The 26,419-nt window shown below is 39.7% G+C and overlaps 1 protein-coding gene across 1 annotated transcript in view; it reads left to right on the forward strand.

The window, feature by feature from the left end:
* The window catches only part of abhd17c (abhydrolase domain containing 17C, depalmitoylase), a 33,010-nt gene extending 15,595 nt beyond the window's left edge, over positions 1 to 17,415 (forward strand). The window contains exons 2-3 of the mRNA XM_051380061.1: positions 4,494 to 4,673; positions 14,027 to 17,415. Coding sequence (XP_051236021.1) covers positions 4,494 to 4,673; positions 14,027 to 14,246 — 400 coding nt within the window. The 3' untranslated portion in view covers positions 14,247 to 17,415. The remainder of the gene's footprint in view (positions 1 to 4,493; positions 4,674 to 14,026) is intronic.
* Positions 17,416 to 26,419: the final 9,004 nt, after the last annotated feature.

The raw sequence follows: 26,419 nt of genomic DNA on the forward strand, positions 1-26,419 counted from the left end.
AGCAATACATACTTCCTACGGGCACTGCACTAGTTTACTTAATTCACTATTTAACTTACTGTAATTTCCGGACTATAAGCCGCTACTTTTTCCACACGCTTTGAACCCTGCAGCTTAAACAATGATGCGGCTAATCTATAGATTTTTATAAACTCTCCTGGGGGGGGGGTGTTGGGGAGGGGAAGGGGGGGGGGGGGGGGGGGGGAAGAAAAAGAGAAGGGGGGGAGGGGTTTTTTTTTTTTTTTTTTTTTTTTTTTTTTTTTTTTTTTTTTTTTTTTTTTTTTTTTTTTTTTTTTTTTTCACCCCCCCCCTCTTATGGAAAACACAAGAAGAAATGCACATGATGCAGCTTTTACGTTAAAGGCAAGTAATCTGGCTGTCAGAGGCGCGCCTCCATCAATGAACGTGGCGGTATTTATTTCATTAAAAATTAAAAAAATCTTACTGTGTACCATCTTTCTGTGTAAATATCTCATGTTACAACGTGGACACCTGCGGCTTATAGACAAGTGCAGCCTATATATGTAAAATTTTTTCTTTTTCTTTTTAAATTTAGTTGGTGCGGCTTATATTCAGGTGCGCTCAATAGTCTGGAAATTACGGTAGAACTACTTCAATCTGCTCACCTTGCTTTTCCCTTCAGTACTGTTTTCTACACACAAACACACACCAGCTTGCCCCGCCTTGCCGCTTCCTGTTTCTATAATATAATATCTATAATATAAGTTTAAATAAAGTCGCACAAAAACAAAAGTTTTTTTTTTTTTTACCTGCAATTCTGTTTTCACAACAGCAGGTGAGCCATGTGTGAAGGAGGCTTGTTGTCAATGAGGTAGTCGATCTTAACCAACATTGTACCGAATGACATCTGCCTTACCTGGTTGTGTTCCCTGCTGTTCACTCTTGATTTACATGGTCAGTGCTTGTAAAATATCCACTGTCTCTGCGCCAGAGAACTTATTTCTCTGCAGAGCATGTGCGACTGTCACTAGACCGTACAGGAGGGGCAGCGTGAGGGGAGATTATCCACTAGTTTATTGATCACAGATACGGTAGAGATACATTTTCAGTTCATTATGAAATGATGCAGTGTTCTGTGGCGGCCCACCACGGTCTAATTTGTCGCGTCACAGTCTGTAATTAATGGCAAAACCTGCTTGTAGGCGTAAATGCTTCAGTACATACGGTCCTGTTGAAAAACTAGTACTGTCATGTTTTCAGAACTTTGGACATGGTAGCAAAGCATCTCTTCATGTGACATCCCATCAACCAAATGCAGCACAATGAATCCATCCGAGGATAGACTGTCCAAAAGTGTATGCTGTTATCCCGATTTTCTTTTTTGCAATTTTATCTGTCAAGATTAAAAAGACACCTAAAAAAAAAAAAAAAAAAAACATGTTCTTCAAGACATTTCAGGTAGGAGCAGGCTTTTGAAGTGTGGCCATTCCAAACAGATATAACACTGAGATGTGGTCCAGTGACACCTTGCATGACCTAGTTCATTTGAAGCATAATGAGGCATTATGCCTGATCACTGTCATCAGCTAAGCTGTGTCTGACCAATTCTGATGGGATCACACCTCTCTTGCACCTTTTCTCTGTGTTTTTATAAGGCACAAATTATATTGTGTCAGTGTTGAAGTTAGACCTCTGTCAAACCTGGCCTTCTCATTGTTTTGCTCTCAAATGTTACAGTATTAGATACAAGGAAGACTGCTGAAGGTGCTGTCCTCTATCCTGCCAACCACCACACATCCCGGTCTTTTCTTACCGCATATTCAGAACTTGAGTAAAAAGGGTGCTGTAAAATTGTTGGTACCCTTCTGTTTAACAAAGAAAAACCCACAATGGTCACTGAAATAACTTGAAACTGACAAAAGTAATTTACTGAAAATTAAATCAGACATTGCTTTTGAATTGTGGTTCATCAGAATCATTTTAAAAAACAAATTAATTAAACTGGCCTGGACAGAAATTATGGTACCCCTAGAAAAGATTGAAAATAATTTGACCATAGGGACAACTAAGGTGTGTCCTGTAATTAGCACCACAGGTGTCTTCAAACTTGTAATCAGTCAGCCTGCCTATTTAAAGGGTGAAACATAGTCTGTGCAGGGTACAATGAAATCTCAAGACTACCAAGGCATTCTGGAGCGAAATGTGCTGCCCAGTGTCAGAAAGCTTGGTCTCATTCGCAGGTCATGGGTCCTCCAACAGGATAATGACCCAAAACACACAGCTAAAAACACCAAAGAATGGCTAAGAGCAAAACATTGGACTATTCTGAAGTGGCCTATGAGCCCTGATCTAAATTCTGTTGAACATCTGTGGAAGGAGCTGAAACATGCAGTCTGGAGAAGGCACCAGCAGTTTGTTGGTTGTTGGCCAAAATACCTGTTGACAGGTGCAGAAGTCTCATTGAGAGAAGAAATCGCTTGATTGCAGTGACTGCTTCGAAAGGTTGTGCATCAAAATATTAAGTTCAGGGTACCATCATTTCTGTCCAGGCCATTCATTAGTTTGTTTTTTAAAATGATTCTGTTGAACCACAATTCAAAAGCAATGTCTGATTTTCATTAGTACATTTTCAGTACATTTTTATTTATTATTACTTTTGTCAGTTTCAAGTTATTTCAGTGACCATTGTGGGTTTTTCTTTCTTTAACGGAAGGGTACCAACAATTTTGTCCACGTGTGTGTATATGTGTTGATTTGGTGCAGATTAGATTGTGTTCTTGAAAGGAAAAATAGGCTTCTCTGTCTCAGATGACTCACTGTCTTGGGGTTATAGAGCCATGTCTGGTAACAGCTGCTGATTATCAGAGTATAATCTTCATCTTGACGCTGGAATGGTCTCTTCAATGTGATACGACACTCATCTCCTTTTGCACCCCCCTCACTCTCTTTACATCCTCCTATCTGTCAGAGGGCTGGCTTAAATTTCTCACACTGGTCTTTCCCATCCGTCCCACATTTGTGGTGCCTTTTATTGTACAGACCTGGAGATATCATGTCATCTGTGCTGAGGCATGTGCAGCCTCTGTGTGTAGACAGATATCAGCCTTTTATTAAAGATAGGATATCTACCAGTGAGTGCTGTCCACATCACATATTAATGACACAATGGACTGTGTGTAGGCCTACTAATATCATATTTGACTATGTGTAAAGTATTGCATTTTATTACAGTGATTATGTATGGTGAACTCCCTATGTGAATTGAATGTAGTATAACATTTAGATTCCATACATTAGTAGTGTTTGCTGGAGCAAAAAAAATATGCTGCTTTGTTGTTTTTATATAAAATGTATATAAAATTACTGAAATCACACATGCTCCACCACATAGGACTTCCTCCTTTTACTATTGTTTAAAAATATTGAGTTAGTCTGATAAAAGTCATCAAAGTTTGCTACCCAGCCTTACCACCCATTATTCTCTGTGCTTGCTGCGCTCTGTGATTAGGGTACTCCCAAGGTCTGGTTCCTGCCTCAGACAATGTGTCGCACATGGTCCAAAAGAAGAACTCAAAAGGCATCACTGAAAAGAATTCTCAATGTAACAGTGACAGTACAGAATTAATAACAGCAGCATACATTTTGAGTTGGTGTTCTGCAAACTCCAGCTTCAAGCTTCAGCAATTCTTTTGCAGAAATATTATCATATTTTACTCATCAGGTCGTATAAGAATCTGTGCCATATTGGGCCGTGTTTTGGTGCCCAACCCTAAAAATAGAGTGATCAAGAAAGAACACCCCTTTTTTTCACCAGGGCTGTGTCACTGGCAATAGAATTATATTATTTAAAGTGATAGTTATAGTACTACTTCAAAGCATTATTCTTATTCTTCACATCATTCTCAGAAATAGCCACTACATTCAAAAGAGGCAGTTTATTTTGTGATGACTGTATTGTTGGGTATTGTATTAATGACTAACTGCTGGTAAGTTACATCTGACATTTGAAGCTGAAGATATCAGATGATAAATGATCCTGCTGACAGCTGTGTCTCACTTTGGCTGCTAAGCTAATGTTATAGTTTCACTCTGAGACCGACAGAACAAGCTGCTGCTGCTCAGCTCTGAATGGTCCACAGATCCCAATTAAGGCGATTAAATCATCAATGTGACTGATGAATTTAAAGTACAACTGAAAGATTCTGAGTGTTGTTTACTGTACAGTAGTGCTAGCTGTCAGTCAGTACTTCAGTGCTGTCTGCCTAAAGAATACATGGCTATGTGACCTGCAGAGTCAGCAAACTGTAGATGAGAAGGCTGCTAACACTGATTCTTTCATTGATTTTATGGGGCACAGGGAGGTTGTAAAATTGAGACATTGTATGTTTTAAGGGAGTCATTGTCACACACAAATATAGACTTGCAGGTAATCTTCCCAGTGTTAAATGCATTTTTTGTTTTTAATTGCTTTTACTTGTTTCTTCAATGTAAAATCATTTTATAAATGAATCTGGCTCTGTGTTGTTTTACAGGTATGGTGTAACCCCTGAGAACATCATCCTGTACGGTCAGAGCATTGGCACCGTGCCCACCATCGACCTGGCTGCTCGCTATGAATGCGCCGCTGTCATCCTACACTCACCACTCATGTCAGGGCTACGAGTGGCCTTCCCTGATACACGGAAGACCTACTGCTTTGATGCCTTCCCCAGGTGAGTCTCACAAACACATCATCATTACATGCACACCACAGCAATAGTTACCTAGGCAACTAGCAACCGTATTTTAAAATCCAGTTGCCACTGTTGGCAGCCAGGCCAAAATGCCACATCCCTATCTAAGTATGCAGTTTTCCTGGCTAGCAGTGTTTTAGTCTTTGGTCTCCTTTTGAAAAAAGATATTAGTTTTAGTCAAATTTCAGTTTTTTGTTTGTAAAAAATGTAATCTAGTTTTTGTCAATTATTTTTTAGTCAAAGTTTTGTTATTCATTTTAAATATATCTGTCTTATTCTAATTATTTTGAGACTATTGTTGTTGCCATGTCTGTAGTCTACAGTTACCATGGTTACAGGTGTTCTTGTCTAATGTAAGGTTAGTGGGGAAGGCACTGTTAACTTTTTCTCTCACACAGTGTCCATGTCACTCTGCAGTAATACAGCAGACTAAATCTCCTCAGTAAAGTTGTCATTTCCAAACTCTGGAACTGTGGTGTTCCTTACCTCAACACCACAGTTCCCTGTTCTCTCATCTGCAGAGCAGCTAATCATTCACGCTGGATTCACTAACTTAATCACAAAAATACTGTGAGAAAACAACATAGGTGCTTCTTATTAGTGGTATGAGAAGCATCTTATATGTTTTGCACAGCGGAGGACACTGTTTTCCTGATTAGGAGCATGGCCAGATTATGTGATTCTGTTGATGTATGCCCATCATTGAATGAGACTTTGTGTTAATGAATGTATGCCCATCATTGAATGAGACTTTGTGTTAATGAATTAATTTGTCCATTCATCCGTCTTTCCCATTATCATTTAATTTGTATGCGTTGACAAAAAATGTAATGCATTTTTTCAGAGTTCTTTCTTCCAACGGTTACTTTTAATTTAGATGTCATTTTCATTGTGGGGAAAAGGGTTGTCAAAGATTATTTTGCCTGACAAAATGAAACCTGCTGTCTCAGGACGGGCATAGTCCTGATGTCACCTGCAAGCTAACCGCTATTGCTTAGTGTTGTAAATCAACTGTCTGTCAATGAGCATTTTCTTTTATTGGCCTTTATGAGTTGCTTGGGTTTAATATCTATTACATAGCTTATTATTGTAAGTTAAATAATGATTAATTTCTTAGCTCCTTGTAACCTGGTTTCTAGCATAGCCATAATTTCCACTAACACACTCTTCTCATGTCATCTCTGCGTTTTTTTAGCTGTAATCTCTGCTGTATAAAAACTCTTGTTGGTCTCTCTGCCCTGTTGTTGTTACAACCATTTCATGGCTGCTCTACTCGTCTATGGAGTGGTCTATTCTGTCGAGATGGTGGTGTTTTCATCCACAATTTCTTTTTTTTTATTATCACAATTCTATTCTTCTTCCATTTTCTGCCACTTATCTGTGGTAGCAGACAAAGCAAGTCCCTCCTTAGGGATCTAAAGGCATCCCCAGTCTGATGGAATATGTAATTCCTTCAGTGTGTTTCTGCGCCTTTTCCTCGACGTCTCCTCCCAGTTGGACATGCCTTGAATATCTCCACAGGGTTGCATCCAGGAAGTACCCTTGTCATACACCTGAACCACCACAACTGACTTGAAGGAGCAGCGGTTCTCCTCCGAGCTCTCTCCGGATGTCTGAGCACCTCACCCAGTCTCTAAGGGGGAACCCAGACTCCCTGCCAAGGAAACTCCTTTTGGCCACTCGTCTATGTCCTCAGTCTTCAGATCCCTATGGGTTGCAGTGTACTGCACATGTACCAGTAAATTGAGAGCTTCAAGTCTCTTGTAGCTGACAAATCGACATCATCATTATTGCACCTGTGCCAGACCTAGAAATTACATTAATTTGGAATCAGCTAATTATTTTTGGGGGAAACATAATGCTGACTGAATTATGTGTTCTGTTAACATAATAAGGAAATTTCACAAAAATGTTGATAGTTAACATATCATGAAAATGTATCAGTGTATCACTGACAAGTGTTTTCCACCACTTGTAGTGACTTAAAAGTCAACACTTAGGCAAAAGACTTTTTTTTATTAACATTTAACCAAAATCCCAATCTTTCCCTAACCTTAACCAAAGTGTTTTTTGTTGCAGGAGTCTAGATGCAAACCCTGGACAGTGGCTTGTAAAAAATGTTTTATTGCAAAACGCATGAAAATCTAAATGACTGGTCTCAATTATTTTTTTTTCTTTGGCAAGTGACCATTGTATAAGCGGGATAAGGACTTCTGAGGTGTCCATAATCAGGAATTAATGGACGTCCCTACATCGCCCATTAATTTCTGATAATGGATACCCCGTCAGACATTAAACCTTACCTGGATCATTTGATAGCCGAGCCCATAGTGTAAGTTCCCATACGTTTCTTGGTTCTTTAGCTTACTTAACACCTCTTATTGCTTGCACTATTCATTTTTCTTTTCTTGCTGCACAATGATCTGATGGATTTTGAACAATTGTTTACTCTGACTCTTACTAACCCTCCACACTATGGCCCAAGTGCCTATCCTTTACGCTTACTGTACTCATATGCGCCCCTGATTTGCATGTATGTGTGTAACAAAGACTTTTGTAATAGAGTTGAATAACTACTACAGACCATATTCAGACTGCAGGCTTTTGATTTATTTTTTAAGGGATGACTGATAAAAACCAACCAACTTGCAGCCATAGAATTTACAACCCAAATGCGCCAAAGTAATGGCTTTAATATGCAGAGGTTTCCATGGAACTGCTGTTCAATTACATTCATCTTGCCGCAGATGGTCTGTCTTATCACTCCTGCTTAGGAGTCAGCTAAGGGAGCATGCCTTTACTGCATATTAAGTATTGTCAAAGTAGAATATTGAGGTGGATTGATAATTTTAATCAGCTACTTCAGTTAAACCATCTGTAGTGATATAAAACATGGACGTTAGATAATCTAATGTAGCATATTTTCTCTGTCACACCCACTTTTTTTTGGAGGAAAGCAGTACTTCACATCTATACAGCTCAGTTGCTCATGGTGCTGTAAGTTAGGAAGTGTTTTAGTGCATTGGGGTGTTTTTAGGTAGCTGGTGACCAGTAAACAAAGGATGAGAAGTGAATGGCGCCTTATGTAGCTAATTCGATAGATATAAAATGCCTAGATTAGCCACTAATATGGCTATTATAGTCCCTAGCCAAAACTCCTCAGAGTGAGCATTTTTGGTCCTAGTTTCTTAACCCAGGAAATCTCTCCTATGTCAGCCAAAATTTAGGAGAGCTCCGGAAGAGTCATAACCTTTTTATTGATGGGGTTCAGGCTGAGATATTCCTTGAGAGGAGAGATGATTAAGGATTACTTGATGATCACGAGGCGATTGAAGATTAGTTATTTTTAGGGTTGACTTCGTGCAAGACCCAGAGGAGAACGCATGTTGTTTCTGCAGAAAACAATTACCTTACAGAAAACTTTTTGCAACTGGAAAAATGCAGCTGATTCTCAACTATTTGGGCAGGTGTTAAACTTATAATATGGGATTGATATCCATGTTGTCATCTCAAAGTGTGTTTCCCAAAATATGAATTCACTATTGTAAAACAAAACATCTGTGTGTAAAGCGTTTCTATAAAAATGAATACTTTCACAGTGGCATGGTCTTGAAGAAACAGATGTTATTGGGGAAATACACGCATTGGTTGTAAATTACATGAGGCAGGCGAAAAACTAGACAGAGACAACATCAAACTGGAACACAGCACGTAACAGCTCAGTGAAATGCTGCATACCTTCGCTGCAATTAATGTCGAAATACTGAAGCGTAATTATTCATGCTAGCCAAGTGTCAGTGCAGTTTGTTTAATCAAACTGGTAAATCAAGTAATGACTGGTGACTGCTTGTATCTACATGTTGAGAAGTCTTGCACATAGCTCCAAATGGTGTCTGTAGGAAGCAAACGGCAAAGAAGCAGTATTCATTTTGGCAGCTATTTGACATTTAGTCTTAGTTTTTAAATTAAAAATGCTTATTAATTTTAGGCACATTTTAGCCATTTGTATAGTTTTAGTCTAGTTTAGTCAATAACACCTCAAATCATTTTAAGCCAGTGTTAGATATAGATTGGTCATTACATTTTAGTTAAATTTTAGAAAGCCCAGTGGAGATAAATTAATAAATACACGCACAGTGCATACAAAACACTTTTTGCCTCTTTTTTTTTAAAAAGGCTAATAGGTGCAAAGATTAATTTTATGTCAGTTCAATAAAATGAACACTGCAAAGAAGTCAATAATTTGCCAACACTTAACTGTTATGAGCCTCACTCTTCTTGCTGTGTTCCAAGTACAAAATGAGCACATATTTTCGGCCATTTATTCTGCCCAACAGTTGTGGTGTCAGCATGAGCCACAGGTCCAGGTTTGACCAACACTGGTGCTTAGGCTACTTTGGAGCCAAGAAGTGGCGTTATGATGGTGTTGTTATCAAAGCATCATGCCACCGCACTGGGTTCATAATTAAGTTACACAAAGAATTACCGCTTGTGTGACCAAATTATGAACAGTGAGAGGATGTTAAAATGTAATGACTCTGCTGTGTCTCCACAGATTTGTAGTCTGCAGCGTTGCATGGTGAAGAATATTAAGTGTAGGTCTCAGGGAAGTGTTGCAAGATTGGATCCATTATCACATTAGTACATTTGGTCATGCTTGTCGAGGGATGTTTGTCTATCCCTTTCAGACAAATCAATATACATTTAGATAAAATTGAATATTTTATATTTCCACACACTGCAATTCAAAGTTGAGTTAACTCAAGACTGTGTCACAGTTTCATATTTTAGATTGTACATAAATTTGAGTTTATGGTTCTGCTGAATTGTAATGTGTTATACTGTCTGGTGTTTTCATTATTTTTTCCACCCCATTTATATCAATGAGGGTAGGCTAAAAAAAACGAACAAAAAAACGAAAAAGAAAATCAGGACTTATTGCAGGACTGTTGTATTAAAGGTCCATTGTGCAGGATTTAGTTGCATCTAGCGGGTGTAGTTGCTGATTGCATAGGCCTCACCTCACCCTCCCCAAGCGTACTTCCTGGATCCCCTATAGTAGGTGAAACTATAGTAGCTTCCAAACTCGAACGAAAATATAGAGCCAATGTTTGGTCTGTACCTTCTGGGCTACTGTAGAAACGTGGTGGACTCCATAGTAGAGTCCACACACCGTCACACAGTGATGACTGTGATTAGTTCTTGAATATGAATTGAAAGAAAATGAACAAAAGAGAGGACAGACTACAAAAAGACTACGAAAAGAAGCAGAGCTTAAGCACACCACTCACACAGGCAGGAGAAAAGAACAAACACACAGAGAGAGAGAGAGAGAGAGAGAGAGAGAGAGAGAGAGACAAGAGGTGAGGCTGAATCTCCTGGAGGACCAAGAGTTGGATCCAAACACGGGGACCGAGGTACAGACCGACCGAAGGTCCAGCACAGAGTAGCCTGAGTGCAAAATACAAGGAAGGGAAACCAGGGAGTTGGAGAGAGGCACACAGCTGCCCTTATGAGACACAGTATAGAAATGCAGTGGTTTTCAAAAAGTTGACAGTATTGTGGTCGACAGGACAAATATTGATTATAGTGCTAGGCTTAATAGATTCATTGAGACCAACCTCCCAAGTGCATAATGGTAACCTGTAGGATCTGAAGTAATCAGAAAACAAAGTGAAAGTTAGGGCAACAATCTGAGTTTTAAATTTGGATTTAAAGGCCCCAACAGAGTCAGACTGACACCAGCGGGAAGGTTATTCCAGAGGAAGGGGACACGATATGAAAAGGCCCTGGAGTTATTACCCTTAACTGGTGTTGGTGGTGACCCTCTTACCATTGCATGTTTTTAATTCTGCAGTTATTTTGTCACGGTTTCCTGCCTCTGAACTATAATTGTGTCTGAGTGGGAAGATAAGAGGTTGGGTGCCAAAGCTTCCCAGCTGGACCTGTATAGAAACCAGCACGAGCCTACTGCCAGCATATATCAGGAGCTCTCCAATCAAGTGTGATGCTGGGGTTTGGCCCACTTTTTGTTTTCTGTACATCACATACCAGTTGTTGAGTTTTTTTTCAAGGTTGTCTTTGGATAAACACTTGTCACAAGTACTACCTTGATTTGTTATTTACAATTTCTGTCAGAAAGAGATTCTTTTTGGTGTGAGCCAGTTTCTCCTATACAGGTAACCCTATGTTCCAAGCCTTGGAACAAGGCCCAAAACGAGATGTAATTAAAATCTAGGAATTTGGAATTTTCTTTCTAAATAATTCACTCAAAACTATTAATTGATTTATAGGTTGGGATTGATTTAATAGTGGACAACTAAATTATTTATCATTAATCTTGGCAGTTCTGTTTGCACTATGCTAACACCTGGTCTCCAAAGACAGAATTTTTCCCGCAAAATGCGTGACCAGCGAAGTACACAATCATCCTTTCTTAGCATGTTCCCTGCTATGATTAGATTTTGATAGTTAAAGCCTGTGTTTGGGGCAGAAAGCATTAGTAAATCTGACCTTGAGTCTTGTGTATAGGCTGGTTAGATTAGGCTGTGCTTGTCCGGCTGATGCACAATATTCAGTAGGCGGAACAGAGCGGCGGGGTAGCGAGGTATCCCACTGAGGAAGTTCATGGCTTCAGTGGCAACAAATTCTAATCATCAGTCAAATGCACGTTCAGCTATTCTCTTCAAAGCGCTGATGAAGACATCTGGGGATTGATGAGTCATTGGGAATATTCAGGGCTTCACTTGTACATAGTATTGAGAAATACATGTGATATGTATTGAAAGCTAATATACTCATCAAAAGGAAATCAGTAAATCAGTTGTTCCCGTCTTATACAGTGACCTTCAGCAGGTGGGGTTATGTGACTGTGTATTATAGAGCTACGATGCCTTCAGTACTGCTGATTTATTTATTTCTGACTGAATTTGCTGGTTTATCTAAAACAAATATACACCTGTATTATAGGAAAATATCTATTGATCTGAAATGTTTACCATACGACTTAAAAAGAGCTTAAAATCTTGAGTTGACAACACTATTTAAACTCACCTGAAGAGCCCATTTCCAGAGCTATGGAAGCTATGTCTTTTTTGCCATTGTTGGCCGTACAGTTCGGTTATTATTGCTCAATCTCGAGGGGGCGGAAGAGAAGAGAGAAGCTACTTAAGACGGGATGTAGAAGCAGGGGAGCCTTTTTTCAGGCGCAGCGACACTGGAAATGGGACAGTAGAGTGAAGTGATTTGGTGCGGCACATCCATGGGCACCGACTATACTGCACAGTAAACTGAAATAGGTTAAGATGTGTGACAATAAAGCATTATAGTATAGCACTGTAGTTCTGCAGAGATGCCCTGGTCTACAAATCTTGTTCTTCTGGTGTAAGAAACATGTTTTAACAGCACACAAGTTTCATCATCTTGATTTTAATAGTTTAGAATGATCATTCCCAATAATCATGATTCATACTGAAATCACTTTTTTTTTTTTTAAATACCATATGGTGGAGCCCTGGAGCCAGTACCCATCTAACCACCATTAGCATGGGGATTATACCTAGAAAATCATTTTTCACAAACCTCTTGCAGTTACTGAGTTCACTGTTTGGGTTCATTGTACAGTTTTGAATAAAATATGAAGTATCCATAAAATATGTCACATAGTGAGGGGATGTGATTGTGCTGAATGATAGAAAAGGGGTCCCCGAAGGAAAAACCACTGTCACTGGGAACCACTGTTATAAGCTGGTGACTGTACACCACTCTGTGACATCAATGTTCAAGTGTGTTTCTGTAGTCCAATTAGACCAACAAAGTGAAGAGTCTTCTTGACTGAAACCATCAGCTGATCCAGTCACGTCAGTTTAAGGAGCCAGTTTCTCTTAGCTAAACCAATTCAATATTCTTCGGTGACAAGTTCTGACTCAGGACCAGCTAAGGTGTTCAGAGTCAGAAGGCTGCAGCTCTTAATGAACATTTAATATCATCTACTCCCCATGTTAGAAGTTGTCATAGTTACAGGCTGTCAACATTAATTAGGCGATCACTAAAAACTGCACTTTTGTCAAAATGTAATTAGAGATCTACATGAAACCCTCAAGCTTTAGTCATTCAAAATGTAAGTTACTTGCAAATGCTGACAGCTGAAAGTAATTAGATTTATAAAGGAATCGAAAGAACTCTGATTTTAGGAGCAGATTATAGGCTTATTTAAGAGTCAGTATGTTTGCCAGTGTTACAGAGCTAATTCACTCCTCTGTCAGAGTTTGCCCTGTGTAGCTGTGAGCTCACATTCATTCCAATGTTTGGAGAGATTATGTGCATGTGTGACAGCCACGTCTGCCATAATTCAGTCCGTACACCCCAGCTGTGAAGTGCTCAGTAATAGTTTTATTCCATCTGGAATAAAGTTAGCTCACAATGATTTCCCTGCGTTAATCTTCCAACTAACCTCTATCTGAGCAGCAGGGCAGCATGGAGGCTGAGCTGCTGCACCTAGTTACAGGCGAGGATGATTAGTAAGGAATTTGTATGCACGGCGGGGACTGGGGGCTTTCCATCAAGGCCACAAGACAGAGCTGATCATCATGGACGCAACTCATGTACGTGTCTGACCACGTTTCCACTCATCAGCTTTTCTACACATTTTCACTTTTAGACTCAAAACATCTGAATAGGAACTAGGGGACAATTGAGCATTTTGAGATTTTAAGCATTGGTCCATGTCTGTGTTCTCGAGGCCTGATGTGATGTGCGTTGTTGTTTGAAATACTCATCATATACAGTCTCTGGAATTGGGGTGGCAGTAGCTCAGTCCGTAGGGACTTGGCTTGGAAACCAAGGTGTCGCTGGTTCAAGTCCGGCACGAACCACAGTATGGAGTGTGGACCAGTTCCACCTCCTGGGCACTGCTGAGGTTCCCTTGAGTAAAGCACCGATCCGCTCCCAGAACCCCACTAGTGGCAGCCCATCACTCCACCATCTCTCCACATTTGCATGTCTATAAGCCCTGTGTGTGCATGATTTATATTTTGGCCCTACGTGTATAAAAAAAAAAGTGTCAAAAAGAATTTCCCCCTTTGGGGATTAATAAAGGTAATCTTGTTAATCTTCTTATCTTCTTCTAGAAGTGTATGATTCAACGTTTTCCCATTGTTTAGTTACAAGAAAACAAACAAACATTTTTATAAGAATCTCAGTACATATCGAACCGCCACCCCAGGTATTGTGATCATGTTGAATCAGAGATAAGCATATGGTCCCAGCACTAGATAACAAGTGTTGTGTTGTAGTTTAGAGTAGTAATCTCTTTGTCTCTGTCTTCTCCATAGTATTGACAAGGTGTCCAAGGTGGCGTCCCCAGTGCTGGTGATCCACGGAACGGAGGACGAGGTGATCGACTTCTCCCACGGCCTGGCCATGTACGAGCGCTGCCCCCGTGCCGTCGAGCCCCTGTGGGTGGAGGGAGCCGGCCACAACGACATCGAACTGTACGCTCAGTACCTGGAGAGACTCAAGCAGTTCATCTCCTTCGAGCTCCCCACCTCCTGAGGGGAGCTCAGCACTCAGGCCGGGGTTCATCTCAACACACTCAAGAAGCCTCCCCCTTATCATCTCCCAACTTCCTCTCTTAGCATAGGGGCAGGACTGGTGTCAACTGATCACGCTGATCCCCCTCCCCCCCGTCCTTGGAGCCATTTCAGGGTGGGAATGTGTAGTGGACTGGAAGAGAGGAGGTGGTTTTAGAATGTTGAGGTGCAGCCGAGGGTAAGGCCAGTACCAGCCAGGTGTAAAGCCCAGGCTTAACATGTCCCCAGAACCTGGCTGGTGCTCTTACACATGGACACGGTTTGCCAACGAACCCGGGCCTAGACGGTGTTTGCACTCATTTCCCACTCCAGCTCTCAGCCTCCTTCCCCTCCTCCACTCACTCTGTCTCTTGCACCTTTTCTGTGTTAGTGTCTCCCACTGTGAGCTTCAGTCCGTCACATTTCCTCATTCTCCCTCTGTTTCTCCCACGATCCCTTGTTTTCCTTTTGACTGAGAGTCTGCAATGTTCAAGCTTGATTTTTGTATTCTTTTATACAAGGTGATGAAGTATCAATTTTGCACCACTAGATGAAATCGAAGTTTTTTACTTTTTCTGTATTTTTAAGTTACCATTCAGGGTTGATTAAACAATTGCACTTTTAATGTGCAGATATTTTCAGGTAATGATTTTTTCCATGTTTGGATATGTGTAGTTGATTTTTTTGTTATCAGCATTCCATGTTTTTTCTTAATTGCTTTTTTTTTTTTCAATGTGTGTACTTAAAAGCTGTTAACCAGAGTGCAACCCTGCACATCTGGCCTTTTGTAGCTGTGATCTTTGTAGTCCCGATGCACGATGCTCCCTCACACACAGGGAGCGCCAAACTCCATTTAGAACTCTAGCAATTTACCAAACGCCTTGCTCTGGCGAACACGCGTACAATTCTCGTTTAGTGTTTGATTACTTTTGAGCCACTGCTAAATTGTGGATGCAAACAGCGCCTTCAGTGCTTCGATAATATCAACATTCAGAATAGGGTCACAACAATTGTACAAAATGATACGAAATGAATGGAAGGCTGCGGTAAAGAGCAGTGTTAACCTAAAGTGTTCATTGAATTGTGATTGGTGGATCATCTATATGCACAATTGAATGCTAAATTTACCAGATGCCTAAATGATTTGTAAAATAGCTCAATGGGTCAGTAAGTGAACTACTCACCAACATAGGCTCAAATAGAATCAAACACATCCTGACACCCCAGGTGAAGCCACTGTTGAAAAAGTAATATTGCTCCCTAACCCACATCCTTATTTGGATTGTCATTTAGGCTACGTTCACACTGCAAGCCCACCTACCCGAAATGAACCTGAGACACTTCATCATAGACCCTGCTTCATTAAAAAGGATGGCCTATATTAGGCATACCAGTTAATCCTATGACTTTTGGGAGCAAGTGCTGTCCCTGTATTGTCAAGAAAAACTCCTGGTTTCTTAAAAGGAATGGGAACAGGTCTAGAACACATAAATCTAGAGTAACAAAGAAGTCACATGAAATCTGAAAAATAATCAGACCTTGATATGGTCTGCTATATTTGGACAGTGGCTCAAATCAGAACTGAATTGTCATTTGTAATGTAGTCTTATGAAAAAAAACAGATCTGAGTCACACGAGTAAAATAACTCGGATTTGTGCCTGCAGTGTGAACATAATCTTGTGTATGCATCAAATTCCTCCCTCCTTGTATCTGTAAAGTCACACCAGGCTGGGAAATTTGCCAAAAAGCAACCAGTATTCCAACTAGTAATACAGTAGCTTACCTCAATAGAGAGAGCAGCAGGCATCGGGACTGTGCTTCTGTTAACTGGAGATCATGCGGTAAGACTTGACTGCTGCTGCAAACAGAAGCAAACTTGACTCAGTACTGTAAAGTGAAGCCTGGGAGCATGGTGCTGGGTTCACCTGCAGACAGAAGTACTTGGAACTCGGCTCCGTTTGAAGGTGTCCGAGGTGGGCATGCTGTCGACGGGGTCTGGGCTCGTACTCCATTTTACCAGTCACTTACACTACAGGTAAAAAGCCTTACATTCGTGGACGTTTCACCCAGTCCCGTCGACTACAGCGGGGCTCTCGTAGTCTTCGGGGGGGCTGATAACTGCTGCTATTCATCAGAGGAATCAATCAGTCAATCACTGTGACAGCCAGACATTTCGGGGAAACGCGGCAAAACCAAATTCACCCTGACCACTGTCAGCCATGTTGTTCCTGCCCGCAGCAGGAGAGGAACCTTTTGCCAACACTTGTTGTCTACTGAGCCCCGTGACAGTTTGCTCTCATCCCAGCTCGAACTCCAAAGACACCCGAAGGAACCTCAAAGGGGAAGCGGAATGCTGTGGAAGGAAGCGACGCATGCAAATCACCTCATAGTTGTGGACATTTCAACTTGTATCTGAATCGTTTGTTCTTTCTCTCCCCTGCAAATGAATGAAAAAGTAAAAAAGTAAAGTAAAACAAGTAAAGTAAGACACTAAGTCAAACACTTAAAGCTAAACAGTCACACAAAAAAGAAGTACAACACTATCACACTGAGTGCTGAAAACATTTTCAGAGGATTGCGGTCGAGGGATATTTGCATAGCAACTTGTGGTGGTCGTTGGATTAATCCGTGTATTGCTGTGAAGTGCTCTGTCAGTTGGGTATTAGTGTTTTCTGATTCTAGCTAATGTTGGGCCGACGTTTTTGGATAACGAGCCCTCGATCATCTCTAGTATATTTCCTCTAGTTCCTCTTTTTGAAGGAAATGAAGATCCTGCTCTAGTCCTGATTATCGTTTTGATACTGACATTTTTACGAGGTTTTCCAGTCTAAATGTTGATAGATTTACACTGTCTCTGAAGCTGGTTTGTACGATAATCCTCTGTAATAGTATACTTCAATATCTTCTCTATACATATTAGCCCTCACGTGGGGCGGTCTAGTCTCATTGATTTTAACACTGGAATCACAATATGCAAATGAAAGGCAGATGAAGCTTGTAGAATCCGATTTCGGTAATAGCTTGTAAAAGTGATGAAAAAGCCTTAAACATGCCGTGAAACAGATTGTCATAAATGTGGTTGTTGTTGCAAGAAAGCAGCACAATGGATGTTTTAATGCTTATAATGGAATAAAGAATGCATGGAAGTGTGTCTGACTGTATTGTTTCTCTGGTAGAGAGCTTAAAGGTCTGTATTGTTATGTCACTCTTACTAGGCTACTAGGCCTGTTCACCCAAAATACTATTTTATGTATCCATGCAGTCAATTTGGGTTTTTTCGGTACAGTTTTTAGATATTGGTCTCTAAGATTTCTGCCTACCTATCTGGAGAGCTAGATACCATTATACTGCCATAGCAAACCACAGTAACTACAGTTTTGGTCAAACTTGACTGAAACTGAACTTCTAAATGTCTTTTTTTATCTATTTTCTGAGTTCAGTCTTGCTCCGTCTTAGAGAAAATGGAAAAATCGCCCCACTGTTCTGAAAACAAAACAGCAATTTTTTTGTGTTTGTTTTAGTAGTTGAACACTGAAGTGGCCCTCCTATGAGATTACAATACCAGCAGTGGCCCAAAGATGACGTGGGTTTGAGACCCCTGCTTTAAGGGTAGACTGGATACAAAATTTTACTTTTGGGAATTTTGGATATCTCTTTTTTTAGGAATAAAAGGTTCTTTAAATCATACTGTGAATGTTATCTGAACAAATCCCTCTGTAAAAACCTTCATAATATAAATAAGAATAAAACTGGAAGCTTTGGTGTATGTAAATGCTGCTGAAGTGGAGATGTCTGGCTCAGAGTTTGAGAAACACAAATTCATAAATATATATATATAGTAAAATTCATACATTTTGCAACTGGGGAATAGGGTGAAAAAAAAAAGGAAAAACTAATATCACCATGAAACTTCCCCAATTGATTACTTATATTAAGACAACAGATTTTTTTTTTAATGTTATGTTTAAATATGCAAATTAGGCTAAAACTAATGCTAACTTTAATAGAAATCTAGACACAAACAGACAAAGTGCAGTAAAATAATAAAAATGTGGATTTTAGGTATTTTCTTTCTTCTAGTCTGAAAGAAGAAAAAGCATAATCTCAGAGGTGCATGAAAAGGCAATGTTTTTGCCTGTGGTGTCTCGCCTAAAAGAATAGCGGCCTGTTTCCAACATGTCATCAGTGGTTTCCACCTCGAGCATCTGTGTCTGTTTTTGTGAAAGTCAGTGAGAACATTAAGTTTTAATGTACTCTGTGCTGGTTATAATACTTGTGTTGTCATTGGTTAGGAAAAAAATCACTTTCTCTAAAACCAGCACTGTTGAAATATAAAGATCAAAAAGAAAGTAGTTGTAATTCAGTTTATTCCCTAACTTGACAGCTTTTTTGCCTTCACTGTTAAGAGAGCTGGATATTGTTTGAATTCTGTTTAAATCAAGGGCATTGTGGGCGTTTCCTTACCAATAACAGACAAAGAATACTTACCTTCAACAAAATCCTTTTTTTTAAATTAAAAAACCTAATATTCAAAATGTTAAATGTTGTCTAAACACAAGCCACTGTACAAGAAGAATAAGTAAACAAGAACCAGAATCTGTCCAAGCTGGCATTAATGTCTGGACTGTACCAACATATAAAAGCAATATTACCTTTGATTTAGTTAAGCTTAAAGCCTTTGTTCCCTTTAATTGTAACCTTTGAAAAATGTATTACTGTGAATTAGAGATCTATTAAATAAGCCGTAAAGGGCAGTAGGAGAAATATGAAATGACTAATCTGTGCTAAGTTGGTTTTTTTTTAATGGGGAAAACAAACCCTCAGGCAAAATAAATTGACATTTTGTTGAAAGTGTAAAACAGGAAAAGATCTGGATTATATTCAGAGGTAATTAGAAACTTGTGCACCAATGATTCTAAGCACCAAGTTGTAGCAAGAACTGATACTGAAATTTCCTTCCAGCTCACTGTTGATTTCTGAGGTTGCTCTCACACCGGTAAATGAACTCAATCATTTATTGTGGGCCGAGAAAAAATGATACATTGTTACCTTTCTGTTCTGGTGTGATTCACGATGGCGAACCGAGAGCTGTAACCATGAGATTACACAGACTGACAGGTAAGTGATTGTTGAATTTATTTGCAGTTTTGGTGCTACATGCGAGTAATTTAAATTCTAATAACGCTACACTTTAATGCTTCTTTAATGTTTATTTATTATCTCTGGTGTTACCAAATAATGTGCATAAATACATAACCTATACAGATAACTTAAAGGTCGAGTGTGTAACATTGAGGAGGATCTATTGTCAGAAATGGAATATAATATATACATTGGTATGTTTTCATTAGTGTATAATCACCTGAAAATAAGAATCATTGTGTTTTTGTTACCTTAGAAGTAACTGTTTTTATCTACAGAGGGAGTCCATCATGTTGAACCGCCATGTTTCTACAGTAGCCCTGAACGGACAAACAAAACGCTGGCTCTAGATAGGGGCATTCTTGTTTTTCACGTGTTTCGCAGCCACCATAGTTTCTCCTTCACGCTTTGACAGGGAGTGTGAAGCGAGTGAGTTGCAATATGCGACAACACCGCTCGATGCCACTAAATCCTACACACTGGTCCTTTAAGATCCTTTCCTGACCATTTCACAATAAGCAGATAGATTTAATAGTAGTTAAACATTTTAAATCATGCTAAAATCGTGTATATATCATCAATAAATCCTGTAGTTGGTCTGTCACAAATGAACCACACCAGAGTTCATTTGGAAGCAGACCGAGACCCTGTTTCACAATTACAGTTAATGAGAGCCTGTGCTGGAGGAAGTTTTAAGTTCTACTCCAGCTGACGGACTGGAAAGCGGACTCTCTTCTGAGCAGTTAGATCTGTTGTTGTACTGTCTGTTATACTGTCCGTTATGCATGATATTCTTATGAAAAAGCAGAAAGAACTTGAACCAGCCGAGCAGACTGTAGGACTTAAAGGACCACTGTATAGGATTTGGTGCCATTTAGCGGTGTAGTTGCAGATTACGACCCCCTGGCTTACCCTTCAGATGCAAGTGTGTAGGAGAAACTACAGTGGCTGCGAAACACGCAAAAAACATGAATGCCCCTATCTAGAGCCAGTGTTTGGTTTGTCTGTTCTGGGCTACTGTAGAAACATGGAGGACTCTGTGGAAGAGGACCCACTCCCTCTGTGGATGAAAATGGCTCTAATGGTTTTCTTCAGCTGATTACACACTAATGAAAACATACCTATGAATATTATATTTCTGACAATGGATCCTCAACTGACACATGCTGGAGATGTCAGCATTCCACCCTTATGGCCATTCTAAAAAGCTATTGCAGCTGGGTTAATCTGCAAGACCTCCCTGGACAGTCCAACCCACGCAGGAAGAGGTATACACGCTGTCATAGACGAGCAGTTTGTCCTGCACCTGACGTCTGAAGATCTCGTCAGAGTATGGAAATTCATGTCCAATCAACAGCAATCAGCTGATCCTGATCTAGCATTAGCTGGAGACCTGGCACAGTCTGTTATTACTGCCACCACCAAAAAATGCAGAGAATGCAGAGAGGGCCTCTGGAAATAAGTTTTTCAGTTGAAGCCAGAGAGGTGCTGACAGGTGTGGCAGCCCAACAAAACGCTTTTCTTTTATAAAAAACAAAAAACATTTAGTACTGCCAGTGGGAAAATATTACAGCATCAGTGATGATAAGTTGGCTTCAGAGTTGGACCAGGTCCACTGGCTACTGAAAATAACAGCAGGAAAAGCATTCTGGAGGTTGTTTCACTTTCTTTTCATTCATGACGCATTTATGGATCTGTTTAAGCTGATATATACACCCATCAGTCATAACATTGTGACCACTGACAGGTGAAGTGAAAAACACTCATTATCTGGTTAACATGGTAACGCTTGTGTGCACTACTGTTTTTTACTCTATAAGGTCATCTTTATTCCTCGTGATACACTGTGGCAGCGCAACACCAGGAAGCTATCTGGCCTTTCTGGATGCTGTGTTGCAGCCTACCTATCATAGTAATACTTTTTGAGATGTGATAGAGATGTAGTATTTGTGTTATGTGATGTTTGTAGCTGGTCTATTGATTTTAAGGTCTGATGCAGTGTTTTGACTCAGTAGGTTTCTATCACTGTATATACTCTATATACATATTGTATTGATATTTATTGCAACTTCCCAACATATTGTATGAACGTAAATATGACGTAACATCCCGCCACCCACCGTCATCACGTTGATGACGTGCTGAGAGCGGGAGCTCAACGTACACGTCCCAAACAGATAAGATCACAACAATAGCATGTCTTCATAAACCAGCCTTGTTCGTCTTCATACAATATGTTGGGAAGTTGCAGTAAATATCAATACAATATGTTCTATATCCCTTTGTGTTGTGTCTCTCCTTCGTCTGTTAAGATAACTGAACATGTTGTGAGTCTCGAGGCATTGTCAGCCTTTATATCTCATTTGTAAATGCTTAATAAGCCATAGATAGTGCTCACTTTAGATGAGCTCGTGCAAAATACTTAATTAATGAGTAGTAAGTGCTTTGTAACTGTGGATTCCTGCATTAATAACTGTTTATAGGCCATCATTAGAAAATGAATTTGTTGTGAGTTTTTATAGAACATCTGCTAACAGTCACTAATCATTAATACATGTCTGAATAGTGGATGTGCAAGTGCATGCAGAAATGTACAGTACAATGAAGAGTAAAACATTTATAACTGTGATTATAAACCACATAGTAATGACTATTTACAGCAGAATCATGCTTTATAAATGATCAATTCAGTATTTACTAATCCATAACTAATGTGCTTATCAATGATGAATAAAACATTTTTAACTGTGTTTATAAACTACATACTAATGTGTATTCATGCGTTATAAATGATGAATTCATTATTTATTCATGCTTAACTAATGCTTAATAGTTTGTACTCATTATAAAGTGTTACCGAAAAGACTTTTGAAGATGGTTAGAACATAAAAAACATATAGTCACACCTTAAGTTAGCTAATAATAGTAAACTCTAGCTAACTAGCAAGATAGAATTTAATATGACCACTCTAACCCAAGCTCTGACTCATCTTCAATCTCTTTGATCCTTTCCAGTTTTCGCTTATTAATAGATCTATTTTAAATTCAATTCAATGCAATTCAATTTTATTTGTACAGCACCAATTCATAACAGAAGTTATCTCAGGACACTTTTCAAACAGACCAGGTCTAGACCCAACTCCTTATTAAAAATATAAATGCATCCACGAATGTCTCTAACTATCCTGCCATTAAAACTTTAAATGGAACCCATATCACTCTTGCTGAGTCATACAAATCCTTTTTTTGGCTTGACAGCAGACAGTCGAGATCTGACTCAAACACGAAGAATCAAACTAGTAAAACTACATTTCAGCCAACGTGTCTGCATAGGGATATTCTTCAGCACTGAAACCCGGTTTATCATGGTGCATTACGCTTTATCACTAATGACACAATTGGTACTCATCATTGCTCTGTGTATCATTACGTTGGATGGACTCCCTTACTGACAAGGAGGAATAATCACCTCATGATATTCATCTATAAAGCTCTACTGCTAAGGCCTAAAATGACCTCACATCTCTTCTCATTTAAATCTATGACTACAGAACACAATCCAATAAGTTCCATATGTTAGTACTGCTGGTATACACTGAATGAACTGCGTACTAGTGTTGGTCCTTCCCGATTTTAAAGCTCAAATGAATATTAATATCAATACAATATTGTCTGGAACTCTGTCTGAACCCAGGGCACTCCTGCTCCCAGATAGTGTCTTTTTTTCTTGAATAGGGAGATATTGATCGCAAATAGAGAAATATTTTGAACCCAGTATCTGAGGTTTCCACTGGTGATGGAATTCCAGGAGTATCATGTAGTTCAGAGATGTTTATTGCAGAGAGTACAGAGAATCGAGAATTCATATGTTGTAGTTGGAAGTATTCTCCCCAGCTTGGTGGAAACCGAACAATACTAAAAACCAAAAAGGGATCAATGTTATTGTCATGGTAGGTCAGTGACTGAGATCACAGAGGTCACAGACGGGTCAAGGTCGTTCAGTAAGAGCAATCGAGTGCAGATGCACAGAGCTCCTTTTTGGCCAAGCAGCACGTTTGTTTTTGACCGTTTCCTGGACCTGTAGACATTGGCTAGAGAAAAACATGCTTAAAGGAGACATATTATTCCCCTTTTCAGGTTCATAATTGTATTTTGTGGCTCTCCTACAATAGGTTTAGATGTTTTAATGTTCAAAAAACACATTATTTTTCTCATACTGCCTACAGCTGAGCACCTCTTTTCAACATTAGTCTAGCAGTTGTTTCTAGTGAAGAAACACCCAGTAAATGTACCAAAGTAATCAGAGTAATAGTATGATGATTACTGTAACCTCCCATCTGCTACATTCTTTATACACATTAGTTTACTGAGACCATGGAAACTTACCATAATGAGGCAGAAACCTGCCTGGAATACTTTATCTTGTACAACATGTCAACATAACTGAAGGAATTACTCTTCTAATAAAGTAACTTGTTTATGTGGTTTGAAAACTGCTAAGTAACCAACTGTTAACTGTACTGTATCCATATTTCAGTCTGATATTTTAACTTGAAAGTATTATTACCAAAGTTAACCTTCAGATACTTGTAAAAGCTGCAATTATGTTTTACGTTTTGTTTTATATATTATGATGTAATTTATCTTCCAACACAGTGTTAATTTTGGCGGCTATTTTAGATTTAGTCTTAGTCTTAGTCTTTAGACGAAAATACTTCGTCACATTTTAGTCACATTTCAGTCATTGTTTTCCTTCGTAGTTTAGTTTAGTTTTAGTCGACCAAAAGTCCTTACATTTTAGTCAACTTTTAGTCAAAATGTTTTCTCTTTTTAAACTAATTCAATTAGACTAATACAGGTATCGGAAATTGAAATGAAGGTGACAGGTTGTATCAAGTGTTGAAATTCGTAAAGCAACATTTCACTCTTAACACTTTTACCTGTAATATACATACTCCTTACCTTAGTTGGATATCTCTAGACTAGACTCTCCCATCTATGAGATGCTGCTGTGCTGTCCTTTCTGATCTACTAAGGTAGTAAGTGCATTACACATGGTGACATGGAGTAAAGACCATTCCACTAAGTCAAGAAACAAAACTTTCTATATTTGGCCAATGTGGTCATGTTTATTTTCTGGAACTTCAAAATGAACACACATATTCCCAAAGCAGAATTAGGCTACTGAATCTGATCTCGATTCAGTTTGAGGAAAGCGCTTCTCTCTAAAATGACTCTTGCTCTATTTCGACGACCACACGACTGAGGTCACCTGTAAGCAAATGCTTGAGATGCTGGCATTGCCAGAAGATCGAAGGCAAGAGGTTTTAGGCTCTGATAAACAGAACCCTGTGCAGCCCAAAAGTCAAGGGCAGTCTCTTCGTTTATAGGTTCTGACAGTTGCTCCTTGAATTTCTGCATTTCCTGCCTGACACAGGGCTATGAGAGGCTAGATCTAGATGCAGGGCTCCAGACTAACTTTTTGCATTGGTTGCACTGGTGCGCCTAACTTTTTTTTTTAGGTGCACCAGCACAAAATTTAGGTGCACCCAAATTCTTCATTGCGTCGCCTTTAACGCCATAAGGTCACCTTTTTATTGCTCTCCATAACTTTCATATAATGTAAATGATTTTTAAACAAGAACAAGGTGTAGAGAAATGCTTGTCTTTATTTGAGGCACAATTATATATAAAAAGAAAAATAAAGTGTTTAAAGTGCTTCACTGAACTGAAATTGAACATTTCAAACTAAAACACTAAGCAAAATAAAACATTTCCAAATAAAAGAGGACCGGATTACAACTACCTGCTGCGAAATGCAGCTGGGAGGGGGCCACTTCTCACACACACTTGTCACGGCATATCGTGTGTTTTTAGACATGTTATGTTTTTTAAGGTTTCAATCGAAACGTTGTTGACCCGCTCACGAATGCACTATTTCCAGCCATATTCTGACCGCACTCCTGACAGTACACGCAGTGCATTGCGTTACGTCCTCTGTTGTACCTCAGCCAGGGAAATTGTTTCGTCCAGTCCTGTCTGAAAGAATATATTTTGACCTTTTTAATTTGGGTCTCGGAGCCGGGCTCTATCCCAGCCTCAGTTGTCTCCTCCTCTGGTTCCGAGTCTAATGCTGTCGCCGAAGGACCGGGGCTTGGCATCTCACCAGGGACCGATGGCTCCGTGTCTTAACTGGATGGACTCTCAGTAGTGGGGATGGATGGGATTATAGTAGTAGGGCTGGTTGTAGGTTTGGTTTTCTTAATGAAAAAACTTTCAATATTTCTGCCTCTCTTCATTTTCCCTCGTTTTGTCGCGTTTATTTTATTTTTCCGTTTCAGTTAATCAGCTATTCTTTCGCTCAGGTCGCGCGCAATTTTTAAACACACACAACTTAGCGCGGTGAACAGGACCACAGCCAATCAGAGGCAAAGACCCGCCCGAGCTCTGTCTCTTATTGGTTTAGAACACGATATGATCCTACCATGAGTGTGTGAGTTCGGTCACAGGAGAACACAGAGAGATGATGCGCTTGCAAAATAAATTTATGTTTTCACCCGGGCAGCGTCAGGTGCACCAGTGCGACCTAGAAAAATTATTAGTCGCACTCTTAAAAATTTTGGTCGCGTGTGCGACGAAATTGGTCACACTCTGGAGCCCTGAGATGGCCGGCGGCTTGCACTTGCTTTTGAGAGGAATCTAAATCTGGGCCGCTTTGCCATTGCCTCTGGTGCCTCTCTTCTGTCTTCTTCCTGCTCATTTTCATCAGCCTCCTCCTCCTGTATTACTGGTGACCGTGACACCATTTGAGCAATGTAATCTTCTGCTTTTCTCAGAAGCTCCTGAATTTGTTCGTCGTCATTTTCAATGAGTGTGAGTGAGACTGTTGGGTCGAGGAAGCATGCAGCAGCAGTGAGGGGTGAGAACTTTGGATCACTGGGATCAACAAAGCAGCTGAAGCATTTGTCTCCATGTTTGCCTTCATCTTATGTGACAGAGAAGCTAGGTCCCTG

The sequence above is a fragment of the Dicentrarchus labrax genome, unplaced genomic scaffold, assembly GCF_905237075.1.
Source record: "Dicentrarchus labrax unplaced genomic scaffold, dlabrax2021, whole genome shotgun sequence".
In the NCBI taxonomy this organism is placed as follows: domain Eukaryota; kingdom Metazoa; phylum Chordata; class Actinopteri; family Moronidae; genus Dicentrarchus; species Dicentrarchus labrax.